General features: G+C 42.9%; 2 protein-coding genes across 5 annotated transcripts; one reads left to right on the forward strand and one right to left on the reverse strand.

The window, feature by feature from the left end:
- The first annotated feature begins 600 nt into the window (after positions 1-600).
- Positions 601-26,905, forward strand: LOC123054496 (uncharacterized). 4 transcript variants are annotated; one of them, XM_044478275.1, is made up of 5 exons: positions 601-1,132; positions 2,454-2,617; positions 2,748-2,893; positions 25,802-25,977; positions 26,170-26,905. In XM_044478275.1, the coding sequence occupies exons 1-4, from the start codon at positions 820-822 to the stop codon at positions 25,863-25,865; spliced, it is 687 nt and encodes a 228-aa protein (XP_044334210.1). In that variant the 5' UTR covers positions 601-819; the 3' UTR covers positions 25,866-25,977; positions 26,170-26,905. The 4 variants fall into 4 exon arrangements, 2 of the variants coding, with proteins under 2 accessions (XP_044334210.1, XP_044334211.1); XM_044478276.1 differs by having other exon boundaries at positions 2,457-2,617; XR_006426200.1 differs by having other exon boundaries at positions 2,434-2,893.
- LOC123054498 (norbelladine synthase) lies at positions 25,593-26,552 on the reverse strand. The gene is made up of 2 exons (XM_044478277.1): positions 26,263-26,552; positions 25,593-26,180 (listed from the first exon to the last, which is right to left on the reverse strand). Exons 1-2 carry the CDS (start codon positions 26,450-26,452, stop codon positions 25,879-25,881), a joined length of 492 nt encoding a protein of 163 aa, XP_044334212.1. The 5' UTR covers positions 26,453-26,552; the 3' UTR covers positions 25,593-25,878.
- Positions 26,906-27,814: the final 909 nt, after the last annotated feature.

The raw sequence follows: 27,814 nt of genomic DNA on the forward strand, positions 1-27,814 counted from the left end.
GAACTATGCATATATTGGGTTTCTGTTTTAAGGTTGAATTTGACTCGTCTCAACAAAAAGTTAAATTTGACTCTATTTATGTCCATCACGAACTCATACTGACGGGCTACTAGGACACGAAAACTAACTGGAAACAAACACCATACCACTGACGGAGCTAGACTGAAGAATTTTTCTGGAGGTGCTTAATTAGAAAACGTATAGTCTTTGGCCCCCTCAGAATGTGTTATAGTTTCCTTTCGCCCCTCCATGGACAAGGATTGGGTAATGTTGGACTACCATATATACACATATTATGACACACACAGCGAAAACATATATCACATCTAGTAAAGTAAATATAAAATAATTTGTCTTCAAGCGATATTGATCCCGGTAGTCAATATCGAAACACAGGGCATGGGTATGTGTTTTTTCCCGTTGCAACACACGGGCAGTTTTCCTAGTAAAATAAAAAAGAAAAAGGAAAACGAAAGGAAAACCAGTCATGGAGGATTAACAAAAAAGAAGGAAACCAGAAAGAATCGTGAAGAAAAAAAAATTACGTTTTCTAGCTATTTGGGCTGGCCCATATGCGGTCTGTTCGGCTAGTAGGAAAACCCTATTTGCCGTTCGAGCAGAGCAAGGGATTCGTCAGGCGGCGGCGGCTCGCGAGTACGAGCTCGACGGCGGCTGACCATCGTCGGGTTCGGGAGTTGGAGACTCGCAAGTACGAGTACCCACGTGGGTCTGTAGATCGAGAGAGCAGTCAGGCGGCGGCGACTCGCGAGTACGAGCTCGACGGCGGGTGAGCATCGTCGGGTTCGGGAGTTGGAGAGGATGAGGGGGAGGCGGCGGCGCGGCGGGCGCCTGGGGTCTCGGCATCCGACCTCAGGTCCAAGCTGCCGACGGAGGCTGTTGCGCCGCGAGCACGCTGAGCCTGAGGTAGCTGGACGACGGCCAGAGCGATGCACGAGGAGGCGAGCCCGAGGGCGTCTTCGTCCAGATCTCCTCACGCCGGTGCGCATGGCGCCTCCTGCCGCTGGTTCCGCCTGCCGATCGCGACGCGGTAAACGAACAGAGCATGTGCTCGCGGCGGAGGATGCTCTCTCGCTCCCGCGGAACGCTCGCCTCGCCCGCCACCACGGACAAGGTAGACACCCTCCAACAGCGTTATCTTGTTGCTTCCCAGCTGTTTGCCGCGTGATGCTCTGCTGCTGCTACTGCTGCTAATTTGCCCCGCTGGAACTCACAAGGAAGATATAAATTTTGTGACTAAAGCATATTTGATCAGCTGTCCTGTTACAAAACATAGATTTTTTCTAGCATCAGGCAAAGAATCATAATGTGCACTCAGTTCACACAGCACACACTCTTTTTCTTTAGGGAAACATATACGTAAGTTGTGATTTGAAAGGACTATCAATCTACATAAATCATGGCAAAGTTTCCTACATTTTTCGGAGCGGGTTCGTTGACGAGATTCAAGATACAACCTGCTGCTGCTAATTTGCTGTAGTGCTGTTTTAAAGATGATGATGACAGATTACCACCATCAAGCATTGCTAATGACGAGGTAGAATTTTTTTTAAGTTGGTAGCCAATGGAAAAAGCAAATCAGCAAGAGTTCTACTTCTGATTAGATAAATGCCAGAAATGGATTATTTCTTTAGATTATGAACTTAGCACGTTGAGAAATACAACAATGTGTAGAATGTGAAGTTCAAAGAATGGCTGAAGATCATTATGGACAGGCTCAGCTTGCACCATGTCACTTGATTCGTCTATTTAGGTGGTGATGTCAGAAGAAGGTAAATTGTTAAGTTTTCAAGTAGATTCTCATACGGTGTCTACCTGGGTATAGTTAGTGACATGTGTTATCAGTAGATTCTCATACGGTGGCCAACTATCTGTTCCTGAACGGTTTGTGGCAAGATAGTGGGAAAACACATCAGTTGTTCCAGCACTTATGATGAATGTTGCCCTCCTGAGAAGTTGAGCAGCTCTTCTTGGTCCGACTAATCTTTGGAGGTTTCTTCTGTTACGCCATAGGTCCTCGACTTGATTGGAAAATGATAGTGTATTCTATCATGGAGAAAAAAACAAAAACACAGCTAGCTAATTAGTACGTAAAATACTGGCACTGAATAATCGGAATAGCTTGATTTATTGACTAGCTATCCACTCTTTTGTGATCTTGCAACTAATTGAATTTGGTGAATGTTATTTCTGTATGTAATTGGCATGTGCTAGTAGAATGTTACTCCCTTCACATATATAAGATGTTCTACCTTTTTTTCTGATTCAGATGTATATAGATGCATTTTAGTGTGTTTGTTCATTCATTTCAGTCCGTATGTTGTCCATATTGAAATATCCAAAACATCTTATATTTGTGAACAGAGGGAGTATTTCTTTATGTAATTGGCAAGTTCTGGTGGAAAGTGACAACAGAAATTTTCTTGCTATTGCAGCAGGCAACAAAATGGAGCATATTCCAGAAGGATTTATTTTGCACATAAAAGTGATGGCTTGGGCCTTCGGCACCATGGTGGCATCAGTTTGCACGTTGTCGCTCCACTTGTATTGCTGGTTGCACAGCAACTTGCTTCCAGTACAAAACACAAATTTGGATGAGGTTTGTTCAGTGCAACCTGCTTCTAATTCCTTAGCATTAATGCTTCTATTGATATTGCAGATAGTGAAAATTTCCCTAGCGTTGTGCGACTGCTGCTGTTGCATTTAAATCGGTTTGTCCAAATCGACAGTCCAAGGCTCCAACCGATGCAGTCGCGACCCCACCTCTATATCAGCTCACCACCCAACCAGTTACACTCAGTTATGTGACAGTTTTGATTCATTCTACAGAATTATTGGAACTCTGGAATGACCAAATCCCTATTCTGCTTCAAAGGTAATGATTCTGTTTTATCAACCACACTAAATTTATCCACAAGTGATGTTTACGACATGGTTATCTATTTCACACATTCTTATTCTATGTATATTGTGATTATATTTTCTTTTCCTTAGTTGTGTTGCTGTTCAGTTGACTGTTAGGTTTACGGTTATTTCCCTCGCAAAAAAAAGGTTATGGTTATTTATTCCAAAAGAGAAAAGCATGTTTCTTTGTAGGAGACTATCTGCTATATAGACTTGAATTTGTAATGTTTCTTTTACAAACATACGATGTTATATAGTGTAGACACGGGCCTAGACATCTAGCCAAACCTACCTATAGCATTTCTAAAACGATATAATTATAATGGTTACATGTAAATTACGTGTGTAGATTTATCCCTTTTTTTTCATACGCCTTACTTGGTAGATTATGAAAATATGGTGTGATGTATAAAAGTTTATGGTCAACGCTAGTTTAGTGTTTGGGTCAAATTATTATTTGAAAGTAGGGGTTAAAGTTTGCTAAGAAAAAAGCAGATTATTATTTGAGATTGATTGAGTATGACTATATCCCACTTGGTCTTGTTTCCATCAAAAGTGTGTCCCCACTTCGTTGAAGAATACAGCTACCATTTTGGTAGTGGGCCTAACTCATCTCAGCGGTTTTGTTTGGGCCTCATTCCCTAATACGCTAGTAATCGTTTCATTTCCCATATTTCCCTTAGTCTCGCTCCCAATCACTTCACAATCCAAGGAAGGGAATGCCAGCAGCCATGGCGGCAGTGTCCCCTTCGGCCATTCATGCCACTTGAGAGGATGAAGACTTCGACGACATCACGCGAGAGACATCGGTGCAAGCGAGGTTGCCACCATCCTTGTTGCGACGACAATGCCACAACGGAGGGTAGAACGGGATGGTGGGTGACGGCATTGCGGAAGGAGGTGCCGACTACTCATCTGACCCAGGGAAGCAACAATAATGTGTAATGTTTTAGTCCCGTACTGCTACTAAATAAGGATCTCGGCCGAGAGAATCTAGAGTATGGTGTATGGTCTAGAAAAGGAGCAAGAGTGCACTCGAGCATGTTTAGGGGGAGGTATGTTCGGGGCGGAGGCCACAGGGGGGAGCTATGCCCGGCTGGATGACCATAAAGGGTGAGGGCGAATTCCTTCTTTTAAGTATAAAAATATACTCTCGTTGTTCACTAATACGAAATGTTTTGGATATTTTAATATGAACTACGTACAGAAATGAGTGAACAAAACACACTAAAACGTGTCTATATACACCTGATTCAGAAAAAGTTAGAACATCTTATAATAGTTAATGGACGGAGTACTAGAGAATAAAATCCTTCCCTAGCTAATGGTGCATCAACAACACCGAGTTTGAAGAGATAGAGGAATTATTTGATCCTGCACATTGGAGCATATGAAGGAAGCATCGACACCAATATGCTTGGCGAGCTATGTTGCACGGGGTCATGCACAATACTGATAGCACCTGTACTCTCTGACAACAGAGGAGTAGGTGTAGTGATAGAAACAAAAAAAATCCTTAAGCAACCATCATATGCATTTGTTGTCAAAAGAGCCATTGTTTGCAACTCAGCCTTTGCACTAGAAGGGAAAAGCGCAATCTGTTTCTTTATCTTCTAGGCAATGAGAAACCATCAAGAAAACACAGTAAGTAGAAAGAGACGAGCGAACTTGAGCATAGGAAGAAGAGAGACGGTGAGAGATATTTCCACGAAGATATTGTAGAATGGGGTGGGGGGGGGGGGTGGGGGGTGACTCAAGTGGATAAAAGTGGGAGCAAAGACGAAGTGACTTAGAATGAGAACATGATATGAAATGTCTAGACGAGTGACATCTAAATAGACAAGACTCCCAACAAGATGATGATAGCGCGTCAGATCAAACAAAGGTGGATGTTGAGCTCCATGGGAGTTTCATGCCACTTGAGAGGATGAAGGCTCTAGCAACATCGTGCGAGAGGCATCGACGCTAGCGAGTTTGCCACCATCCTAGCCACGACGACAATGCCGCAGAGCATATAGTAGGAAAGTGGAGCGACGACGCCGCGGGAGGAGGTGCACTCGAACGGGGGGCACTGCACTGCAGTTTGTTTCTTCTTTCGGGCAAGTGCCAGGCAGATAAACAAGGCTTGCAACAAAATGTCGATAAAGCGCCAGATCGGACAATAGGTCAACATCACTAGCAGGGAGGTGAACATTGAGCTCCATGGGAGTCTCAACATGCGCTCATTAGTAAGAGTAGTGCTAGTAAGAAGATCCGAAATTATTACTTTTGAGCAAGAAGGGACCTCAATCCCAAGAAAGTAGTAGAGAGGGCCAAGACAAGACATAAGAAACTGCATACTAAACATGCCTTAACAAAGGCAAATATACTCATGGTCTGTGTCAGTGATGATCATGTCATCAACATATAGAAGAAGAGTCCTACCAGGAGCAGAAAGGAGGACAAACAACGTCGGATCATGAGCACTCGATGAAAACCAGCAGCAACCACCATAGAGGCAAAACGCTCAAACCAGGTGTGAGGGGCTTGCTTAGAGCCATAGTGAGAGCGATGAAGACGACAAAGCATGTCGTAAGGAGTAGAATACCCAGTGGTGGCTGTATGTAAACCTCCTCATGCAACTCACCATTAAGAAATGCATTCTTAACATCAAGCCTAGACACAGATCAGTGGCGAACAGAGGCCACAATAAGAAGTGTGCGAACAGTGGTCAACGAAAGTCTCATCGTAATCAGGACCATGCTCCTGCTGAAAGCCATGACCCACAACACGAGCTTTGTAACGCCCAAGAGAACCATCAGAGTGAGTCCTAACCTTGTAGACCCACAAAGTGATGGGACGAACACGAGGAGGAACATAAACAATATCCCACGTGCGGATGCGCTCAAGAGCAGTAGTCTCCTCTGCCATCACAAGGTGCCATTTGGTATGAACAACATCACAGTAAGAAGTTGGCTCAAGAACAGCATCGCCAACGCTTGGAAGACACTGACGGTTAACATGCCAAAGCAGACGAGGACGCAAGCCATAAGTAGGCTGAGACGGGGAAGATGGCACATCGGTAGACGCATCCACAACACGTAGACGTCCTGTATAGAAGTTAGGAAAAGATGGAAGAATACGAGCTGGAATCATCAGGATAAACTTAGGTGATGGAGACAAGGAAGCCACCAGTGATGAAGGTGTAGAATCATGTGATAAGTGAGGGAGGAAATCATAGGAGATGTTGGCGTTGGTTCTACAATAATCAGAGAAGAGTGTCGGGAAAATTGTGGAAAGAGATATACTCCACTTAAAAGGCCGAAGATGGACTCAACAAAAGTCAAATCCCGAGAAATAGGCATCCGACGACCAACAAGATCCCAACAACAATATCCCTTATGCTCATCGTTGTATCCTAAGAAGACACACTCAACAGACTGACAAGTCAGTTTGGTGCGTTCACGAGGGGCAAGAAGGACATAGCAAACACTACCAAACAATTGAAGCGTTGAATAAACGATCAAATAGACGCTCGAAAAGGCGTCACCCTGCAGAGCAGTGGATTGTTAAAGGTTGATGAGATAGATGGAAGTGGAGACAGACTCAACTCAAAAGTGCGGCGGAAGAGAGGCGGTGACCATCAACGGACGAGTCGTCTCAAGAAGGTGACGATGCTTGCGCTCAACCACGCCATTCTGAGCATGAGCACCGGGATAAGAGAACCAAAGTCTGCTCAGAAAGGATTCCACCAGAGCCATCATAGAACACACGAATAGGCGTAGAGAACTGAGTGTGAACCATGGCAGCAAAAAGTTTATAAGACCTCACTACAAGAAGAAATAAAGTATATCCAGGTGTGTCGAGAGAAGTTACTACCGGAGGCAAAGGGAGATGGACCCCTGAGATCATATTGAACAAGGTTGAAAGGACGCCGAGACACTGTCTCGCTATGAGTATAAAGTAACTAGACCATGGACTAAAGACATCATTGGAGACAGATCCAAGAAGACCACGTCGAACTAAGGATGAGAGATCACAAGTGACCCAAGGGGATGATGCCAATCCTGAAAATAACTGGTAGACAAGGCAACAAAGGCAGATACTGGTGGCGGTGGCAGCAGAGGGACTTGATCCAGCATCCACGTGCCTGTGCACTCTTCGTACCCCATCGATCTGGCTTGGCGCTCTTTTCCTGTTTGCGGGTTGTGGGTCACGCACTTGATTAAGCACCCCAAGTTCTCCTACTGCGCCCTTGGCCTCGACTTTAGGTAGCGCCTGTCCTCGGCTCGTCCCGTGCATAATCCGGGTACGCGTCGACTGTCCGAGCTCCTGCTCACCATTGGTGGTGCTCGAGCGTGCGGTTATGGTGTCGCACACAAAGGGAACACGGGATGTGGGATTGAGACAGTACTCATAGCAACTCGCAGCAAGGCAAAGAATGCCCATCCAGACTAGCAGGGAGCAAAAGTGGGCAGAAAGGTGGACGTTGACTCTGTAGGAGTGAGTCTCAACAGTGTGCTCATCAGTAAGAGCGGCACGAGCAAGAAGATTCTGGATATACTTCTCTTAGGAAATAAGGAACAATCTCAAGGAAGTAGCGAAGAGGACCAAGATTCAGAAGTGACCTTATCACTAAGAGCAGCACGAGCAAGAAGATCCTGAATGTACTTCTCTTGGGAAATAAAGAAGAGGTAGAAGAAACCTCAGTTCCAAGTAGTGAAAGGGACCAAGATCAGACATTAAATCTATTCACTAAGACGAGCCTTCAAAAAGGCAATGCACTCAAAGTTGTTGGTAGTGATGATCATGTCATCGACATATAGGAGCAAAGCTCGACCACGAGCTTAAAGATGGATATAAAGTGAAGGATCATGAGCATTTAGCAGAAACTAGTCGCAGTCATCGTTGAGACAAAAAACCTCAAACCATGCACGAGGGCTAAAGGCATAGAGAGAGTGACGAATATGGCAGATCATGCCATCAGGGAAAAATATCTATGTGGTGGCTACATGTAGAGCTTCTCAAGCAACTCACCATTAAGAAAGACATTCTTGACATCAAGCTAAGAGACAGACCAGTGGCGAGCAAACACCACAACGAGAAGTGTGCGAAGAGTGGTCATGTGGGCCATATGAGAAAATGTCTTGTCGTAGTCATAGCCATGTTCCTATTGAAAGCCACAAGTCACAAGACGAGCTTTGTAAGGCAAGGGAACCATCAGAGTCTAAATCTTGTAGATCAATTTACAATATACAAGTGATGGGTTGAGCATGAGGAGGAAGGGAAATGAGATCCCACGTGTCAGTGCGTTCAAGAGCAGCAATCTCCTCTGCCATCGCATGCCGCCATTTGGGTGAACATGGTGTCACAGTAAGTTGTATTGAGAAGAGCAGCTCCAGAACACCCATAGTGATCAATAGGTGGAAGCGGGCAAGTGCAAAAGCTAGGTTGAGCTGGAGGCAGTGCGTTTCCAATAGAAGGAGATATAGTAATGGGGGTAGATGGCTCATCGAAAGATGAAGCATCAGAAGAATCCACAAGATGCAGACAACTAGTGTAGTAAAGAAGAGGATGCGGGGGAATCACCAGGGAAGTCTTAGGGGACGAATGAGGTGGGGAAGCCGCAGGTGACGATGGCGTGGGGTCTACAACAGTAGTACAGGGAGACACATTGGAATGGATGTAGGAGGGCAAAACATGAGTGATAGGTGTATCGGAAAGCGTTACGAAAGAAATATCCTCAATGGGAGAGGCCGAAGGAGAGGATGTACGTGGATAGAAAGAACGGGACTTGTCAAAAGTCACACCCTGAGTAATGCGCATTCACCGTTTGATAGGATCCCAACACTCATAGCTCTTGTGCTCATCAACGTAACTAAGAAGACACATTCCATAGACTAAGCAGTCAGTTTGGCGCGTTGGGGGGGGGGGCAAGAAGAACGTAGTAAACGCAACAAAACAAATGAAGCGCTCAGTAGCCATGAGAACGACCAAACAGACACTCGATAGGAATGTCACCTTGCAAAGCAAGGAAGGCTGACTGTTGACGGGGTAGGTGGAAGTAGAAACAACTTCAACCCAAAAGTGAGGTGAAAGAGAGGTGTTGATCTTCGATGCATAAGCCGCCTCAAGAAGTTGACGATGCTTACACTCAGCAAACCATTCTGAGCATCAGGACCACAATATGAGAACTGAGAAAGTGTGCCCTGCTCAGCAAGGAATCCGCACAACAAATGATAGATGAACTCACAAGCAAAATCTTCATGGAAGACACAATTAGGAGTGGAAAACCCGGTATGAAGCATGGGGACGAACTTCTTACTGATAGATAAGACCTCACTACAAGAAAATCATACAATATATCCATGTGTGTCGAGAGAAAACATCTATAAAGATAATATAGTGGCGATGGCCTCTTTTTGAGGCAAAGGGAGCTGGACCCCAAACATCAAAATGAACAAGATAGAAAGGACGAGACACAATCTCGCTATGAAGATAAAGTAATTGAACCTGTTTGCCAAGCCGACAAACCTAACAGTCTAAAGACACCGCTAGAGACCGATCCAAGAAGACCACTTTGAACTAAGGATGAGAAACAAGAACCACACAAGTGACAAAGATGATGATGCCACAAAGAGACAGTAAACGAAGTAACCAAGGCGGAGAGACTGTCGACGGTGGCAGCAAAGTGACCAATCAAGCTCCCAGAGGACCTTGGAGTTACAACGACGTTGGCCAACACAAGTAAAGCATCCATCTGAGGATCCTAATCAGAACAATAGTTAAACTAAAGAATGACTGTACAACCAAAGTCGACAATCTGACCACCTAAAATGAGCTGCATGGGCCAAGGAATATGAGCGAAAAAATTAACATGAAAAGACCACTTCGAACTAAGGATGAGAAACAAGAACCACACAAGTGACACAGGCGATGATGCCACAAAGAGACAGTAAAAGAAGTAACCGAAGCGGAGAGACTGGAGACATTGGCAGCAAAGGGACCACCTGGGAGTTACAACGACGATGGCCAACACCAAGTAAAGCATCCATCTGAGGTTACTAATCGAAACAAGAGTTAAACTAAAGAATGACTGTACAACCAAAGTCGACAATTTGACCACCTAAAATGAGCTGCATGGGCAAGGAATATGAGCAAAAGAATTAACATGAAAAGACGAAGTAGTAAGAGTGCCTCAACTGTCGACTTGGAGGGAAGTTCCATCAGTAGTAAGAACATGAACATGAGAATCTGAAGGTCAAATAGCTGACAAACTCGAAGAATCATAAACTATTTGAAAATACGTCCAGTACCAAGGATTCATAGAGATGTACTTGGTTGTGTAAAAGTGGTCACTCGGTACTAGAAAAATCAATAGCAAAACTTGTTGATGGATAACCCAAAGAATCAGCTAGTAGACATGGAAGTCGCCTAATCTCCAGTGTAGTCACTGTCTCAACTGAAGAGGTTGCCGGAGAAATATTGTGCGACGAAGCTAGAAGTAGCAAGTAGGTGTTCTGTTAAAGATCAAACACCCAAAAGTATTTCTCTTTTTTTCTTTGTTTAGTTAGTTTGGTTTTTTTATTGTTTTCTTTTGTGTTCCTTTGTTTTTTTGCTCCCTATTGTTTTTTTGTTTGTTTGTTGTTTGCTTTTAAAAGAAAGCCTCCTTTCGTTCTTTTGGTGTTTTTAAGTTCTTTCAAGAAACAACAAAAATATTTCTTCGTTCTCTTTGCTTTTTCTTTGGAAGTTTATTTGATTGCCTCTTTGTTCAAACTTTGGAAATCTTTTATCTTTGCGTTCTTTTTTGCCTTTGATAAAAACCAAATATTCTAAATTACTTTTGTTGTGTTTCTCTGGGTTCTTTGCATTTTATGTTTCAAAAAATTCAAAAATATTTCTCTTTCGTCGTTCTTTTGTTTTCTATTGGTTGTTCTTTTTGACTTTTCTTTATTGTTTCTTTAAGTTGCAAAACCCAAAATTTCCAAAAAGATTTTTCGTTTGCATCTTATTGAGTCCCAAGTGTTTGTTGTGTTTTTTTACTTCCTATTGTTTGTGTGTTATTTTCTTTTGAAAGAAACCCAAAAAGATTTATTTTTTCCTTTCGTTCTTTTGAAGTTCTTTGAGAAAACAACAAAGATATTTCTTCGTTCTTTTTGCTTTTTCTTTGGTAGTTTATTTGATTTCGTCTTTGCTGAAACTTCGAAAATCTTCTTTTTGCGCTCTTATTTGCCTTCTTTGAGAAAAGAAAAAAAATCCAAAAATATTTCTGAAGTGTTTTTTTGAGTTCTTTTTTGCCTTTTATGTTTCAAAAAATCCAAAAATATTTCTTTTTCTTTGTTCTTCTGTTTTCCATTGTTTTCTTTAGGTTGTTCTTTTTGGCTTTTCTCTGTTGTTTTCTTTTTGTCGTTTCTTTCGTCTTTGTATTTAAATTGCAAAACCCAAACATTCCAAAAAGATTTCTCGATTGCGTCTTATTGAGTCCTAATTGTTTCCATTGTCTTTTGGTTATTCTTTTGGGCTTTTCTTTGTTGTTTTCTTTTTGTCGTTTCTTTCGTCTTTGTGTCTAATTGTAAAACCCAAATATTCCAGAATGATTCTTGTTTTCATCATATGGAGTCTTAATTGTTTGAAATTTTTTTTGCTTCCTATTTTTTTCTTTTGTTTGTTTGTTGTTTGCTATTAAAAGAAACCCAAAAAGATTTGATTTCTTTATCTTTTTATTCTTTTGATGTTATTTGATAAAACCACAAAAATATTTCCTCGTTCTTTTTTTCTTTTTTTTGGATGTTTATTTGATTGCCTCTTTGTTTATCTTTGAGAAAAGCCGAAAATTCCAAAATCATTTCTATGTGTTTCTCTTAGTTCTTCTTTGCCTTTTATTTGTTAGAAAATCCAAAAATAAAATATTTTCTTTTGTTGATCTTTTGTTTTCTTTTGAGTGTTCTTGGCATTTTTTGATGTTTTCTTTTTGATGTTTCTTTCGTATTTGTGTTTAAGTTGCACACGTTCAAAAAAAGTTGCAAAACCCAAAAATTCCACAATGATTTCTTGTTTGAGTCTCAAGTGTTTGTAGTGTTTTTTTGCTTCCTATTGCTTCTTTTGTTTTTTGTTCTTTGCTTTTAGAAGAAACCCAAAAAGACTTCTTTGTCCTTTTGTAGTTTTGTTCTTTTGAAGTTCTTTGAGAAAATAATAAAATATTTCTCCGTTCTTTTTGCTTTTCTTTTGGATGTTTATTTGATTTCCTCTTTGTTGAAACTTTGGAAATCTTTTATCTTTGCTTCTCTTTGCATTCCTGTTTGCCTTATTTGAGAAAAAACAAAAATTTCAAATTATTTTTGTTATGTTTCTTTGAGTTCTTTGCCTTTTATGATTTAGAAAATCCAAAAATATTTCTCTTTCGTTGTTCTTTTGTTTTCCTTTATTTTTTTGGCTGTTCTTTTTGGCTTTTCTCTGTTGTTTTCTTTTTGTCGTTTCTTTCGTCTTTGCGTTTATTTATGTTGCAAACTTACAAATTCATTAAAGATTTCTCGTTTATGTCTTATTGAGTCTTAAGTGTTGAAGTGAACCAAAAATATTTCTGATTGGCTGTTATGTGCTTTATTGTTGAACTAATGAAAAGACCAAAAATATTTCGCTTGTCTTCTCTTTTATACAAATTGTCCAGTAGTAAAACCTGCAAAACCTATCGATGGAGAACCAAAAGAAGCAGCTAGCAGACACTGAAGTCGCGTAATCTCGAGTGTAGTGAGGAGCTCAACTGAAGAGGTTGACGAAGAAGCACAAGGCTATGAGTAAAAAAAACCTAAAAGAAGTAGGTGTCGAAGTCGTGCAATCTCTGTTCCTCGTCGATCCGGTTTGGCGTCCTTCCCCTGGTTGCAGGTTCTGTGCCACGGACTTGATGTTGCATCCCATGTTCCCTTTGGTGGCCCTTGGCCTCGGTGACAGGTAGCGTCGTGCACACATCCTGCGGGATAAGAGTAATGTTGAGGAAATCACTATCTGGTAACTGCTCGCACAACTTGGGAGTAGTGATTAATCGTTGAATCGGCCTATTAACTGGATTAACCGGTCAACCACTAATTAGTGGAATTTTCAACTCAATAGAAGCAAATTTTGTATGGAGGGAAAATCTACATTGCAAATAGGAGGCAAATGGCACCGTTTTCTTTTCTCAATAGACCACAAACATGTATACAGCAACAATCATCCATGTGGGCATCAAAAGTCATCAACAAACATGTATACAACACCATTTTTTGCTAAATTCAGCCCGTGTCGCAACTCTAAGAGATGGTGGCCTCCGTTAAGGGCATCTGAACGGGTCGGTTGCCGTAGGTGGTACGTCACAAAGGTATGTCACGAAGGAGGGGAAGTAGCGGTGCGTAGAGGGAGAAGAGGAAGCGGCGACACACAGGGGAGGAGGGGAAGTGGTAGCACGCCGCGAGGACTTGGTCAGCCGCCATCTAGGTCGGGAGGGGATGAAAGGAGCAAGAGGGGTGACAGGAGGGCTAAACCCTAGCTATTTAGGAGCGGGAGGGTTTATCGGCCAAATAATTGGGCTTTGTTTGCCCACAAGTTAACATGCCAACAACGATTAATCAGCCTGACAATAGATTAGTCGGTCTAACCGACCATTTAATCGGTCTGGCAAGTTAACGCGATGAATATGTGTTATTCAAGTCGGCCACCCGATGAGTAGCGATTAACTGGCCAGTTAACCGATTAATCGGGTGAATTCTTAAACAGTTGGTTAGACATTGCGGTCCGGCTGCCCCTGCTCTTGCTTCGCCGATAGGTGGTGCTCGTGCATTCGGCTATGGCGCCCACCAGGGGAACACGGGTTGTGGGGTCGAGACAGCGACAGAGCAACCCGTAGCCAGACAAAGGATGCTCAACCGGATTGACTGGGAGTGGGGCGTGCACGAGGGGTGTGGTGGAGGGGTGAAAAAGCCGTCGGGAGCGGACCGCCGCCGCCATTTAGCTTTTGAACCTGGAGTTGAGCGGTGAGCGGATGGCGACAGGGGAAGCGAGGAAGGCCGGAAGAGGGCATCGGGAGGAGAAAGGCATCATCCACCCTACGTTTGCGTGTTAGCCGCGACGACGTGCGGTTGTGGGCAGATCCGGTGTCTGCACGTGGATCTACTACTCGGGATGACATGACATGCTTGTTGAGTGAGGTGTCACAACTATTGGGCCGTGTGGGTGGGTTTGGAGAGTCTGTGTTGTGCTCCAGTTAAGCCTTCATGAAGAAACAGACCAAGTGTAAATCAAAAGGCACATATTGAAGAGTAATAATATGACCCTGCACTCTGGAGTGCATGAAGGAGGCATCGACATTAATATGCTTGGTGAGCTCATGCTTCATATGGTGAAGTGCAATCCTGATAGCAAATATACTGTTTGGTGTGACAAGAAAGGAGTAATGTAGTGATAGAAACACCAAAATCCTCAAGGTCGTTAATGAACGACACCGGGTTTGGAGAGATGTGTCGTGCTTTGTCTGAGTCTTTGTGAAGAAACGAACCAAGCGTAAATCGAAAGGCACATACTAAAGAGCAATTATCTGATCCTGCACATTGGAGCACACAAAGGACATCAACACCAAAATCCTCATCGTCTGACAAGAAAGGCGTGGGTCTAGTGACAAAAACACCAAAATCCTCAAGCAACCATCGTAACCAAGTCACCTCTGTTGTCAATAGGGTTATAGCTTGCAACTCAGCCTCTGCACTCAAAAGGGAAAAACACAATCTGTTTCTTTGCCTTCCAGGCAATGAGAAAACCATTAAGAAAAACACAGTAAGTAGAAAGGGATGAGCGAACTTGAGCATAGGATTAAGGGAGAGACGGTGAGAGGTAGTTCCACAAAGATATCGTAGAACAGGGGGGGAGGTGACTCAAGTGGATGAAAGTGGGAATAGAGACAAATTGACTTAGAATGAGAATGTGATATGAAATGTCTGGACGAGTGACATCTAAATAGACAAGACTCCCAACAAGATGACGGTAGCGCGTCAGATACAACAAAGGCTCATTGTCGAAAGCACAAAGGTGGACGTTGAGCTCCATGGGAGTGTCAACAGTGACCTTATCTCTAAGATCATCACAAACAAGAAGATATTGAATGTACTTCTCTTTGGGAAATAAAGAAGCCATCAGAGGTAGAAGAAACCTCAATTCCAAGGAAGTAGCAAAGAGGACCAATATCAAAACATAAAAACTATTCACTAAGACGAACTTTCAAAAAGGCAATGCACTTAGAGTTGTTGGCAGTGATGGTCATGTCATCGACATATAGAAGCAACGTTCGACCTTGAGCTGAAAGATGGATATAAAGTGTAGATCATGAGCATTTGGCAAAAACTAGTCGCAGTCATTGCTGAAACAAAACACTCAAATCGGACGATACGGGCTAAAGGCATAGAGAGAGCGACGAAGACGCCAGATCGTGCCATCAGGAAAAAGATATCTAGGTGGTGGCTACATGTAGACCCTCTGATGCAACTCACAATTAAGAAAGACATTCTTAACATCAAGCTAAGAGACAGATCAATGGCGAACAAATATCACAGCGAGAAGTGTGAGAAGAGTGGTCATGTGGGCCATATGAGCAAATGTTTCATCTTAGTCATAGCCATGATCCTGTTGAAAGCCACGGGTCACAAGACGAGCTTTCTTATGCAAGAGAACCATCAGAGTCTAAATCTTGTAGACCCACTTACAAGATACAAGTGATGGGATGAGCATAGGGAGGAAGGGAAATGAGACCCCACGTGCCGGTGCGTTCAAGAGCAACAATCTCCTCTGCCATCGCATGTCGCCGTTCGGGATGAACATGGCGTCACGGTATGTCGTATTGAGAAGAGCAGCGCTAGAATACCCATAGCGATCAATATGCTGAAGCGGGCGAGCGCAGAAGCCATAAGTAGGTTGAGCTAGAGGCAGTGCATTGCTAACAGAAGGAGATATAATAGTCGAGGGAGATGGCTGATCGAAAGATGACACATTAGAAGAATCCACAAGATGTGGATGACTAGTGCAGTAAAGAAGAGGATTGGGGGGAATCACGGGGGAAGTCTTAGGGAATGAACGAGGTGGGGAAGCCGCAGGTGACGATACGTGAGTGATAGGACACATCAACACGATTATGGTTGGTGAGTTCATGCTTTTCAGAATAGCGCGCAATATTGATTGCATTTGTACTGTCTGACAAAGGAGGAGTAGGTCTAGTGACAAAAACATCAAAATCCTAAAGCAACCATCGTAACCAAGTCACCTCTGTTGTCAACAGAGGTATAGCTTGCAACTTAGCCTTTGCACGCAAAGGGAATAGCGCGGTCTGTTTCTTTGTCTTTCGGGCAATGAGAAAACCATCAAGAAAACACAGTAAGTACAATGGGACGAACAAACTTGTGCATAGGAATAAGAGAGAGACGGTGAGGTAGTTCCACAAAGTGGATTAAAGTGGGAGCAGAGACAAACTGACTTAGAATGAGAACGTGATTTGAAATGTCTGGACGAGTGACATCTAAATACAAGACTCCCAACAAGATGACGGTAGCGCGTCAGATCAAACAAAGGCTCATTGTCAGAAGCACAAAGGTGGACGTTGAGTTCCATGGCAGTGTCAATTAGCGATCAATAAGCGGAAGCGGGTGGGCGCAGAAGCCATAAGTAGGTTGAGCTGGAGGAGGTGCGTTGTCAACAGAAGGAGACATAGTAGTCGAGGGAGATAGCTCATTGAAAGATGACACATCAGAAGAATCCAAAAGATGTGGACGACTAGTGTAGTAAAGAAGAGGATGAGGATGAATCACCGGGGAAGCCTTAGGGGACAAATGAGGTGGGGAAGCCGTAGGTGATGATGACGTGGGGTCTACAATAGTCGTATAGGAAGACACATTGGAATGGATGCACAAGGGCAATATATGAGTGATAGGTGTATTGGCAAAAGCTAGGAAAGAAATATCCTCAATGAGAGAGGCCAAAGGAGAGAATCGACGTGGATAGAAAGGACGAGGCTCATCAAAAGTCGCACCCCGAGGAATGCTTAATCCGCCGATCGATATGATCCCAACACTGATAGCCCTTGTGCTCATCAGTAACCTAAGAAGACACATTCAATATACTAAGTAGTCCTTTTGAGGGGCAAGAAGAACGTATTAAACACAACAAAACAAATGAAGCACTAAGTAGCCACAAGAACGACCAAAAAGACACTTGAGAGGAATATCGCCCTGCAAAGCAAGGAAGGCTGACTGTTGATGAGGTAGGTGGATGTACAAACAACCTCAACCCAAAAGTGAGGTGGAAGACATGCGTTGATCTTCAATGCATAAGCTGCCTCAAGAAGGTGACGATGCTTAGCAAACAATTCTTAGCATCAGGACCATGACAAGAGAACTAAGGAAGTGTGCCCTGCTCAGCAAGGAATCCGCGCAACAAATGATTGATAAACTCGCAAGCAAAATCTGCATGGAAGGCATAGATAGGAGTGGAAAATTGGGTATGAAGCATGGCGGCAAACTTCTTACTGATAGATAAGACCTCACTAGAAGAAAAGCATAAAATATATCCATGTGTGTCTAGAGAAATCATCTATAAAGATAATATAGTAGCGATGTCCTCCTTTTGAGGCAAAGGGACCTGGACCCCAAACATGGAAGTGAACAAGATCGAAAGGACGATGAAACACAATCTCGCTATGAGGATAATGTAACTTAACCTGTTTGCTAAGCCGACAAACCGACAGCCTAAAGACACACCGCCAGAGACAGATCCAAGAAGACCACGTCGAACTAAGGATGGGAGACTAGAGCCACACAAGTGACCAAGACGATGATGCCAAAAGAGCCGGTAAATGAAGTAACCAAGGCAGAGAGACTGGCGGCGGTGGCAACAAAGGGAAGGTTAAGCCAGATAAGCTCCCAGAGGACCTGGGAATTACAATGTTGAGGGCCAACACCAAGTAGAGAGGATTCTAATCAGAACATGAACATGACAATCTGGACGTCGAATGGCTGACAAACTGGAAGAATCATAAGTTATATGAAAATTCTTCTAGTACCAGGGATCCATGGAGATGTACCTGGTTGTGTAAAAAGTGGTCACTCGGTACAAGAAAAATTAGTAGCAAAACCTGTTGATGTTGAACCAAAAGAAGCCGCTAGTAGATACTGAAGTCGCCTAACCTCTGGTGTAGTCAGGGTCTCAACTGGAGAAGTTGACAAAGAAGTACCGGGCAATGCAACTAGAAGTAGGAAGTAGGTGTTCTGTTAAAGATAAAAAACCCAAAAGTATTTCTCGTTCTTCTTGTTTGGTTTCATTTGGTTTTTTTATCTCTTTCTTTTGTGTTCTTTATGGTTTTTTTCCTCCTTATTGTTTCTTTTGTTTATTTGTTTGCTTTTACAAGAAACCACAAAACATTTCTTTCTCGCTTTTTTCTTTTGAAGTTCTTTGAGAAAACAACAAAAATATTTCTTCGTTCTTTTTTTACTTTTTCTTTGGAAGTTTATCTGATTGCCTCTTTGTTGAAACTTGGAAAATCTTTTATCTTTGCGTTATTGCTTGCCTTCTTTGAGAAAACCAAAAATTTCAAAAATATTTCTGTGTAGTTCTTTACCTTTTATATTTCAAGAAATCCAAAAACATTTCTCTTCCATTTTTCTTTTGTTTTCTTTTGATTGTTCTTTTTGGCTTTTCGTGCTGTTTATTTTTTTCTTTTGTCTTTGTGTTTAAGTTCCAAAACCCAAAAATTGCAAAAAGATTTCTGTTGTGTTTCGAGTGTTTAAAGTGTTCTTTTTGTTCTTTTTTCTTCCTATTTTTTCTTTTGTATGTTTGTTTGCTGTTTTCTAGAAACCCCAAAAGATTTCTTTGTGCTTTTGTTCTTTTGATGTTCTTGGAGAAAACAACAAAAATACTTTCTCGCTCGTTTTGCTTTTTCTCTGGAAGTGTATTTGATTGCCTCTTTGTTGAAACTTTGAATATGTTTTACCTTTGCTTGTCTTTACGTTCTTGTTTGCCTTCTTTAAGAAAAAACAAAAGTTCCAAAAATATTTCTGTTGTGTTTCTTTAAGTTCTTCTTTGCCTTTTATGTTTCCAAAAATCCAAAAACATTTCTCTTTCGTTGTTCGTTTGTTTTCCTTGTTTTCTTTTGGTCGTTCTTTTGGCTTTTCTTTGCTATTTTTCTTTTCATCATTTCTTTTGTCTTTGTGTTTAAGTTGCAAAACCCAAAAATTCGAAAAGATTTCTCATTTGCTCTTATTGAGTGTCAACTGTTTGAGGTGTTCTTTTTGTTTTTTTCTTCCTATTTTTTCATTTGGATGTTTGTTTGTTGTTTGCTTCTAAAAGTAACCCCAAAAGATTTCTTTGTCCTTTTGTTCTTTCGAAGTTCTTTGAGGAAACAAAAAAAACATTTCCTCGTTCGTTTTGCCTTTTCTTTGAAAGTTTATTTGATTGCCTCTTTGTTGAAACTTTGAAAATCTTTGATCTTTGCTTCTTTGTACACTCTTGTTTGTCTTATTTGAGAAAAAAAATTCCAAAAATATTTCTGTTGTGTTTCTTTAAGTTCTTTTTTGCCTTTTATGTTTCCAAAAATCCAAAAAATATTTCTCCTCCGGTGTTCTTTTGGTTGTTCTTTTTGGCTTTTCTTTGTTGTTTTCTTTTTGTCGTTTCTTTCGTCTTTGTGTTTAAGTTGCAAAACCCAAGAATTCCAAAAGATTTCTCGTCTGCTTCTTATTGAGTCTCAAGTGTTTGAAGTGTTCTTTTTGTTTTTTTCTTCCTATTTTTTTCTTTTGTTTGTTTGGTTGTTTGTTGTTTGCTTTTAAAATAAACCCAAAAATATATCTTTGTCCTTTTGTTCTTTTGAAGTACTTCGAGAAAACAACAAAAATATTTCCTCATTCATTTTGCTTTTTCTTTGGAAGTTTATTTGATTGCCTCTTTTTTGAAACTTTGAAAATATTTTATCTTTGCTTCTCTTTAAGTTCGTTTTCCTTCTTTGAGGAAAAACCAGAACTCCAAAAAATATTTCTATTGTGTTTCTTTAAAGTTTTCTTTGTCTTTTATGTTTCCGGAAATCCAAAAATATTTCTCTTCCATTGTTTTGTTTTCTTTTGGTTGTTCCTTTTGGCTTTTCTTTGTTTTCTTTTTGTCGTTTTTTTGTCTTTGTGTTTAAATTGCAAAAAACCCAAAAAATCCAAAAAGATTTCTCCTTTGCTTCTTACTGAGCGTTAAGTGTTTGAAGTGTTCATTTTGATTTTTTTTCTTTCCTATTTTTTTGTTTGTTGTTTGCTTTTAAAGGAAACCCCAAAAGATTTCTTTGTCCTTTTGTTCTTTTGAAGTTCTTTGAGAAAGTAAAACAAAATTCTCTCTTTTTCTTTGAAAGTTTATTTGATTGCCTCTTTGTTGAAACTTTGAAAATCCTTTATATTTGCTTCTCTCTGCGTTCTTGTTTGCCTTCTTTGAGAAAAAAAACAAAAGTTCTGAAAATATTTCTGTTGTGTTTCTTTGAGTTCATCTTTGCCTTTTATGTTTCAAAAATCTGAAAATATTTCTCTTTCCGTTGTTCTTTTGTTCTCTTTTGGTTGTTCTTTTTTTTTTCTTTGTTGTTTTCTTTTTATCGTTTCTTTCGTCTTTGTGTTTAAGTTGCAAAACCCAAAATTTAAAAAAAGATTTCATGTTTGCGTCTTATTTAGTTGAACTGTTGTTTGGATCACTCATCGAACTTCCTCACTGTTTGGATGTTAATCCCCTCTTGATTATTTCTTTGTTTTTATCAAATTTTAGTCCTTGATGATTCTCACTTGGATTATTTGAGGTTCTCTAGAGACTAAGATTATCACATATGTTTAAGCATTAGCAACTTATCTGTTTATCAATCTTCATTTGTATGATCTCTCCTTCTATTTAGTTTCTTCTTCATGTACGTTTTCAACAATTCTGGTTTGCATTTGTGTCCTTTTGCCTAGAAATTTGGATTATACATCTTAACGGGAGCGTCTTCATGATGAGTTAGGATTATAGTTATCCTATTTCATTTCTTTGTCTTCAGGGTTTAACTTTGTCATGAATTCTAATTTGGATTTGTTGGTGTTCTTTGAAAATTGGAATTATAAGGGTTGGTAGACTTCGATGATCTCGTTTTGGTATGTATGTATGTTTTCTTTGGATGCCACAGAAACGGAGGGTAGTAGTCACGTAGAGATGAACCAATGGTTGGAGAGGTTTTGTTTTTGTTAATGGCTAGTTTGACTTTGATGATCTCATTTTGGTATGTATGTCATCTTTGGATGCCAGAGAAACGGAGGGTAGTAGTTCCGTAGAGATGAATCAATGGCTGGAGTGGTTTTATTTTTGTTAATGGCTAAAATTTGATTTGTCATGGTTCAACGTTTTTTTTATTTGGTCAGATCTTGGATGATGTTTTGGTGTTGAACTAGTTTGATTATTTGGATTATAATCCCTTTTGATTACTTGTTTGCATAGTATAATTTAGTCCCTTATGATTCTTACTTGGATTATTGGTGGTTCTAAATACGGCTTGGCGGGAGCAACTTATTTGTTAATCTATTTTGGATGAACTAATGTTTATTTAATTTGTTCTCAGCTTTCACCTTGTATGTATCCCTTGCATATGTAGGGTTGGGTACTCTCCGATATGCATAGAGATCAGGTTCTTCAAGGCCATCATCATATTCTTCACCTTCTAAAGATTCATCTTCCTCCTTGTTGCCGCCATCGTCATTTTCCTCCTCTTCAGGCGGTGCGGCGGTCTTCCCCTTGGTAGGAGCGCGGCGAGCCGCAGTCACCTTCACTAGCTCTAGCTCGAGCAGTGCTGCCATCGCTGGGCTCAGAGCTTGCCCAAGCAGCAAAGGTATGGATAGGAAGGCGGCGAAAGCCGCGAACTACTGCAAACATCAACAAGTCAAGGCAGGATGAAGAAGAGAAGAAAAGCCACTATGAATCTTAAGGCCACACGGCCCCGGGCTCGAGAACACTTACGTCACTTGAGGGTTGGCAGCGCTAAAAGGCTCCATTGCGACAGTGAGCGGAATTTTGTTTGACCCTAGATCTTTTAGGGTGTCGATGCGGGCTCGCAGCTCGTCGTTGCCGAGGTCTTGTGCCGTTGCCTGAGTCGGATTTTAAGGCCCCATGTAAAGATACATGGGGTGAGTCCGAGTGGCTGGACTCGCCGCTCGAGATACGTCTCCAAGACTTGCTCCTCGGTTAGCCCGCGGTCGATCAGGCTCTCCACCGCGTTGTTCAGCCCCCGGGCATTGCTGGATGTCTTCTTCATCGGCTTCCAAGATCTCTCAGATGCTTGGGTGGCTCATTGATGAAAGGCAGCAGATCTCCCGCGAGCCCCGAAGCATAGAACCCTTATGCCAGTTGTAGACTGACTTTGCCAAAGCAATCTTGAAGTAGTTCGATTCAAGCTGGAGCTGGAGGTTTGGCGCCTTCACCAGGTCGCGGATATCATCGCCATTCCTCTAGACCTTCACCAGGAAGTAGTATCAAAATAACTCGAAGTTTGGGTTCGTCCCGAGGAAGCATTCGCAAAGGGTGATGAAGTTGGCGATTGGAGAATGGTGTTGGGTGTCAAATGATGCAACTGACACCCGTAGGAGAACAGAAGCCCGCACACAAAGCTGTGCAGCGGGAAAGCCAAACCTCGACAAAAGAACTGCTAGTGCAACACTCGCTTGTGCCGACCGGTGCCAGGATGGCCTCGGCCCCCGCCGTCCTCCATTGAAGTACCTCCCAAGGCAGCTGAAAGTCGTCTTGAACCAACGCAGTGGAGAAGAACCACTTGTCTGTGGTCTCGCCCGCCTCCTCGTTGGCGGAAGCGTTGTCCTTCCACTCGTCAGCGGTGGTGGCCTTCGGAACGCTCCGGCCACGACCTCGACCGCGGTCTCCCTCGACTCGCACCATCAGCGGCTCGCTTGGGTGGAGAAGGAAAGAAAGGGAGGGCTCGAGGAGCAAGAGCTTGCGACAATGGCGGTTCCGACGGGGGAGGGAGAAGCAGTAGCGGAATCTACGAGATGAACAGAGGAAGTGGGGAAATCTCTCTCTCCCCCCTCTTTGTATCCCACCGGGAAACCCAAGCAACGGCTTTGGTAGGTCGACAAGTGCCCCATTTCCTTTGCGGTTTTCCACTACGCAGGATGTGGGCGCGGAGATCCAGGCATTATCATCATGATACAACGGCCAGAGCGGAACCGACTGGCCATCTCCCTATCTTTACGACAGTGATGACGGGATGTGACAAAGCGAGTGGCAGCGACGCCTAGGTTCCTATGGCTAGCAATAAATGATTTGAAGAAGACTGGACACTGGAGGCCGCGCAACCATGAAGCTGTGAAGACGCGACCCCGGAGGCCGTGCAACCGTGAAGCCGCAAATTGCAAAGACGCAGACCGTGAAGCCATGAAGGTGAAAGATGTAAAACCGCTAGATCGCGGCACCACAAAATCAGGAGCTACGAAGCCATAGAGATGCGTCGCAGGAGGCCGCGTGATACGTAGATTTTGAGGTCGGGCTACCGGGAGATAGGCTGTCTCCATCACTAAGAAAGAGCCTGCCTGGATTTCGTTCTCAAGGCAGCAAGACTCCACAACTCCAGACAAGCTCGGGCGCTACCGACGGTACAATATACCGAGGGTGGACCGTCCGCCGGGAAGCTCGAGACTTGGCTGGCTTCAGGGCCCAAGAGGCCTAGCGGCAGCCTTACCCAGCGATCGGTCCAGGGGTCCAGGCTTGCAGATAAAATTTATCCTTGGCGTGCAAGCCAAGAAGCTCTCACAGTGAGGTCGCTTAGGATCCCTAGCAACCCTAGCTCTCATCCCCTTTATAAGGCGAGGCTAGGGGTTGTTCGAGGCATCTGTTCCATTGCCCAGACCTCGGTAGCATTCATTATCCTCCACTTGTAACTCCCTCGCATGAGGTGCTCCCACATCAATCCAAAACAAAGCAGGAGTAGGGTATTACCTCGATCATGAGGCCCCAAACCTGGGTAAAAACCGCGTGTGAACTCCCTTTACTTCCGACTACGGTCTCCACCCTAACGGGGGCACTGACGGTTTTCTGCACCATCACTGGTACTCTGGTAGTGAGTTGGAATCTGTTTAAATCGTTTGGTTAGCAATCTATCTCTCGAGGTTCGGTCCATTATATATTTATATGTACCCTTGATCCCCGTGTTCGTCTTCTGCGCCTGTCGGTTGCATGATATATTTAGGAAGTTAGAGTTATGGATACAAACCTTGGAATGCTTAGTAGAACTAAAACCGAGTACATAATGTGCGGTTTCAGTACTACTAGGTGTGAGGAGGAGGAGGTTAGCCTTGATGGGCAGGTGGTGCCTCAGAAGGACTTTCGATATTTGAGGTCAATGCTACAGGAGGATGGGGGTATTGATGAAGATGTGAACCATCGAATCAAAGCCGGATGGATGAAGTGGCGCCAAGCTTTTGGCATTCTCTATGACAAGAGAGTGCCACAAAAGCTAAAAGGCAAGTTCTACAAGACGGCGGTTCGACCCACAATGTTGTATGGCGTTGAGTGTTGGCCGACTAAAAGGCGACATGTTCAACAGTTAGGTGTGAGGGAAATGCGTATGTTGAGATGGATGTGTGGCCACATGAGGAAGGATCTAGTCCGGAATGATGATATACGAGATAGAGTTGGGGTAGCACCTATTGAAGAGAAGCTTGTCCAACATCGTCTGAGATGGTTTGGGCGTATTCAGCGCAGGCCTCTAGAAGCTCCAGTGCATAGCGGTCGGTTAAAGCGTGCGCAGAATGTCAAAAGAGGTCGGGGTAGACCGAATTTGACATGGGAGGAGTTCGTTAAGAGAGACCTGAAGGATTGGAGTATCACTAAAGAACTAGCTATGGACAGGGGTGCGTGGAAGCTTGCTATCCATGTGCCAGAGCCATGAGTTGGTTGCGAAATCTTGTGGGTTTCACATCTAGCCTACCCCAACTTGTTTGGGACTAAAGGCTTTGTTGTTGTTGTTGTTGTTGTTGTTGTTGGTCTCGTGGGCAAAACTTTGCTCCGTAACTGAGTCAGGTCAGTGCCTTTTCGATGGTTTGTTCGATTCATTTGTGTTGGCCTCCATGCGTTGGTTGCAAGACTGAATCGGGTATGTGGAGATCATGTCCAAGGGGGTTTGAGGAAGGTCTGATTTGAAGGGCCATCGCCCTGTGGTCTTCTGTTCATGAGTTCCATCATTCATCATTTAATAGGAGGTGGATTCAGTGTCCTGATTGATTCTTATTGTAGCAGTTGATCTTGCTTTTGGTATGTGTGTATGTTCTCCTTTACTTGCAGCAGAAGCAGGAGGGTAGTAGTTCTGCAGAGATGAATCAAAGGCTGGCGAGGTTTGGTTTCTGTTCATGGCTGATTTGATTCGTTACGGTCAACTGTTATTTTCATTTGGTCAGATCTTCTCGAATGTGGTGTTGAACTACTCATCAACCTAGAACTTCGTGATTGTTTGGATGATATAATCCCCTCTCGATTCAGCTTCTTCATTTGCACAGTACAATTTAGTCCATCTTGCCATCAATCTGAGTCATATATATCTTGTGTTTATCCGGCTTAACTGGTCATAACTGCAAAATGCATATGCGTGAGAATATTTTCCAAAATTCCAAGTATGTGATGATACATAATGAAATCCGTGGTACTTTTGTAATCAAACCTTCATTAACCAAAACAAGTTAAGGTACATTTCTTCGAGAAAAGGAGCATCAAGGCTCCCAACTTCATTTTCATGAAACTAATAAAGTTAAGGTACATGGACCGTGAAATATCTATATATCAACTATGTGATATTCATATGATCAAACATACTATCCTAATATGTTTGATCATTGGTCATTTATTTTTTCAGGGAAAACACACAACGTGGAATCAGACATTATTTTTCTCAAAGCATTGATACACTTTTGCTCTGAGCTGTTGCAAGAATTAACTGCTCTGAGCGATCTTCTGCTCCTTGAGGTACCCTGCAAATTTCTCAGCAGTTGCAGCCAGAGGTCCGGTGCTGACCATAGCTTCAAGCCCGGGGTGAGTTTCATAATTTATCTCATACACAATGGTCGATCTTATCACTGAAGAACTGGGTCCTTTGGCGATGATCTCGAACCTGACCATGTAATAGAGGAACCCGAGCTTCAGGATGTCTCCGTCAATCGTCTGCGCTTCCTTGATGTAGTTCTCATTGTCGACCTTGATGAATTTCTCCCTGTATGTCTCCAGGCCAGGGATCCCTAGCAAAAGCAGCAAACCGTTACTCGGTCAGTATACACGTGGAGGACTTCAGGATTGAAGGGTGGTTTCTGGATATCTCACCTGGAGCGAATGTGAGCTCCAAGATGGTGCCGACGTCGCCGTCGCCGCTCACGAGCTGTATCTTGGCGAGCACCTGCGGGAGAAGCTCGGGCAGCAGCTCCGCTGCACGGAGCGTGCCATAGAGCCCCCATAGGTCGGCGGCGGGCACATCGGCCTCGAACTCGTGAACCTTGTTCTTCCTCATCGCCATGGACTTAATGGACTGTGAGAAGGGAAGTGTCTGTGAACCAACAAGAACAAGCTGAAGCAGTTCAGTGTGTGTGACTGTGCGTACAACTGATTAACTGTATATATAGGCAAGTCGGGTATGAGTTATGACAAGTGAACACGGCTTAAAGTCTTCGCTCGGAATCTCGAAGGTTGAGATGCCACGGTGACAACGAGGGGCGCTCTTTTGGCTGGAGTTATCCTGGCATTGTTTTGCCTGAAGTTAAATATTGGGTGGTTTCCCTTGGAGGCAAATAAAGTATTTGCGTGGTTTGCAGGCCTGAAGTTTACTATATTATATTATGCATTTTGGCCTGCCAGGACCAGTGGACAAAGCGATTCTCTTCCTGTAAGCCCCTTTTTTATTCTTTCTTATTTTGGAGAACTGATTCCCATGTAAGCACTTGGTTCTTGCCAACATGTCTGATTTATTATCTGTCTCCATCGTTTGCCGATTTGTTTACTGTTGCTTTGTTATCATGGAAACCAATCATTTGTGCGTCACTGTGATCCTCATGTGCTGGCCGGCTGCCGTTCATGTGATTTTGTTAGCCAATCCTGGCGCCATCATTTGCTCCTAATGTCAGCTCCTCATCTTACTAAATGTAGCACGGTACGATACTATGCTGTGCAGGCTGGACTTGCGGTACGGCAATGCGAAAAATATTTGGTTGATTCGCCGCGGCGATCTGGGGCCTTCTTTTTCATTGATTCTAGAGAGATTTGAACCAAGGGTAAGGTAATATAGTGTTTGAGGCCCTGCCCTTAATTGCTCCATCACGAATGCTTGGCGCCGAAAGCAAATTCCCTTGCCCACTCTAATTCCATGGTCTCAAAATTGAGCATCTCCCAGAGGCTAGCAGAGTGCTCCATTCACCGCTAGCGCTCCTTTCACCGCTGGTGGCATGCCGTTGATGGTGGCGGCAGCCGGTGAGGAAGATGGAGCCAGCAGCCGGCGATCACCATCACGGGAATTTTTTTTGACGGGAAGGCATATTTTATTCATCAAATAATAGTTACATAGTCTGCTAACAATTTCATGATAAAGTTTGGAGGAGAGTCATCCCAAACAAAGGGTTTATTTGCCCGTCCCCATCCAGCGTCATCCCAAACAAAAGGGTTATTCGCCCGTCCACATCTAGCTAACTCATGAGCTACATAATTTGATTCTCTAATACAATGCTCAATAGTAACCTTTCCGAAGTCTACTAAAATACTACGGCAATCTTCTAGCACCGGCGCTGCCACCATGGAATGTCCTGTATTTTGATTAAGAGCATCCACCACCATAATATTATCCGTTCTCATCACCAAATTAGAGCATCCAGTATTATGAGCTAATTTG

The sequence above is a fragment of the Triticum aestivum genome, chromosome 2D (genome assembly GCF_018294505.1).
Source record: "Triticum aestivum cultivar Chinese Spring chromosome 2D, IWGSC CS RefSeq v2.1, whole genome shotgun sequence".
Classification (NCBI taxonomy): domain Eukaryota; kingdom Viridiplantae; phylum Streptophyta; class Magnoliopsida; order Poales; family Poaceae; genus Triticum; species Triticum aestivum.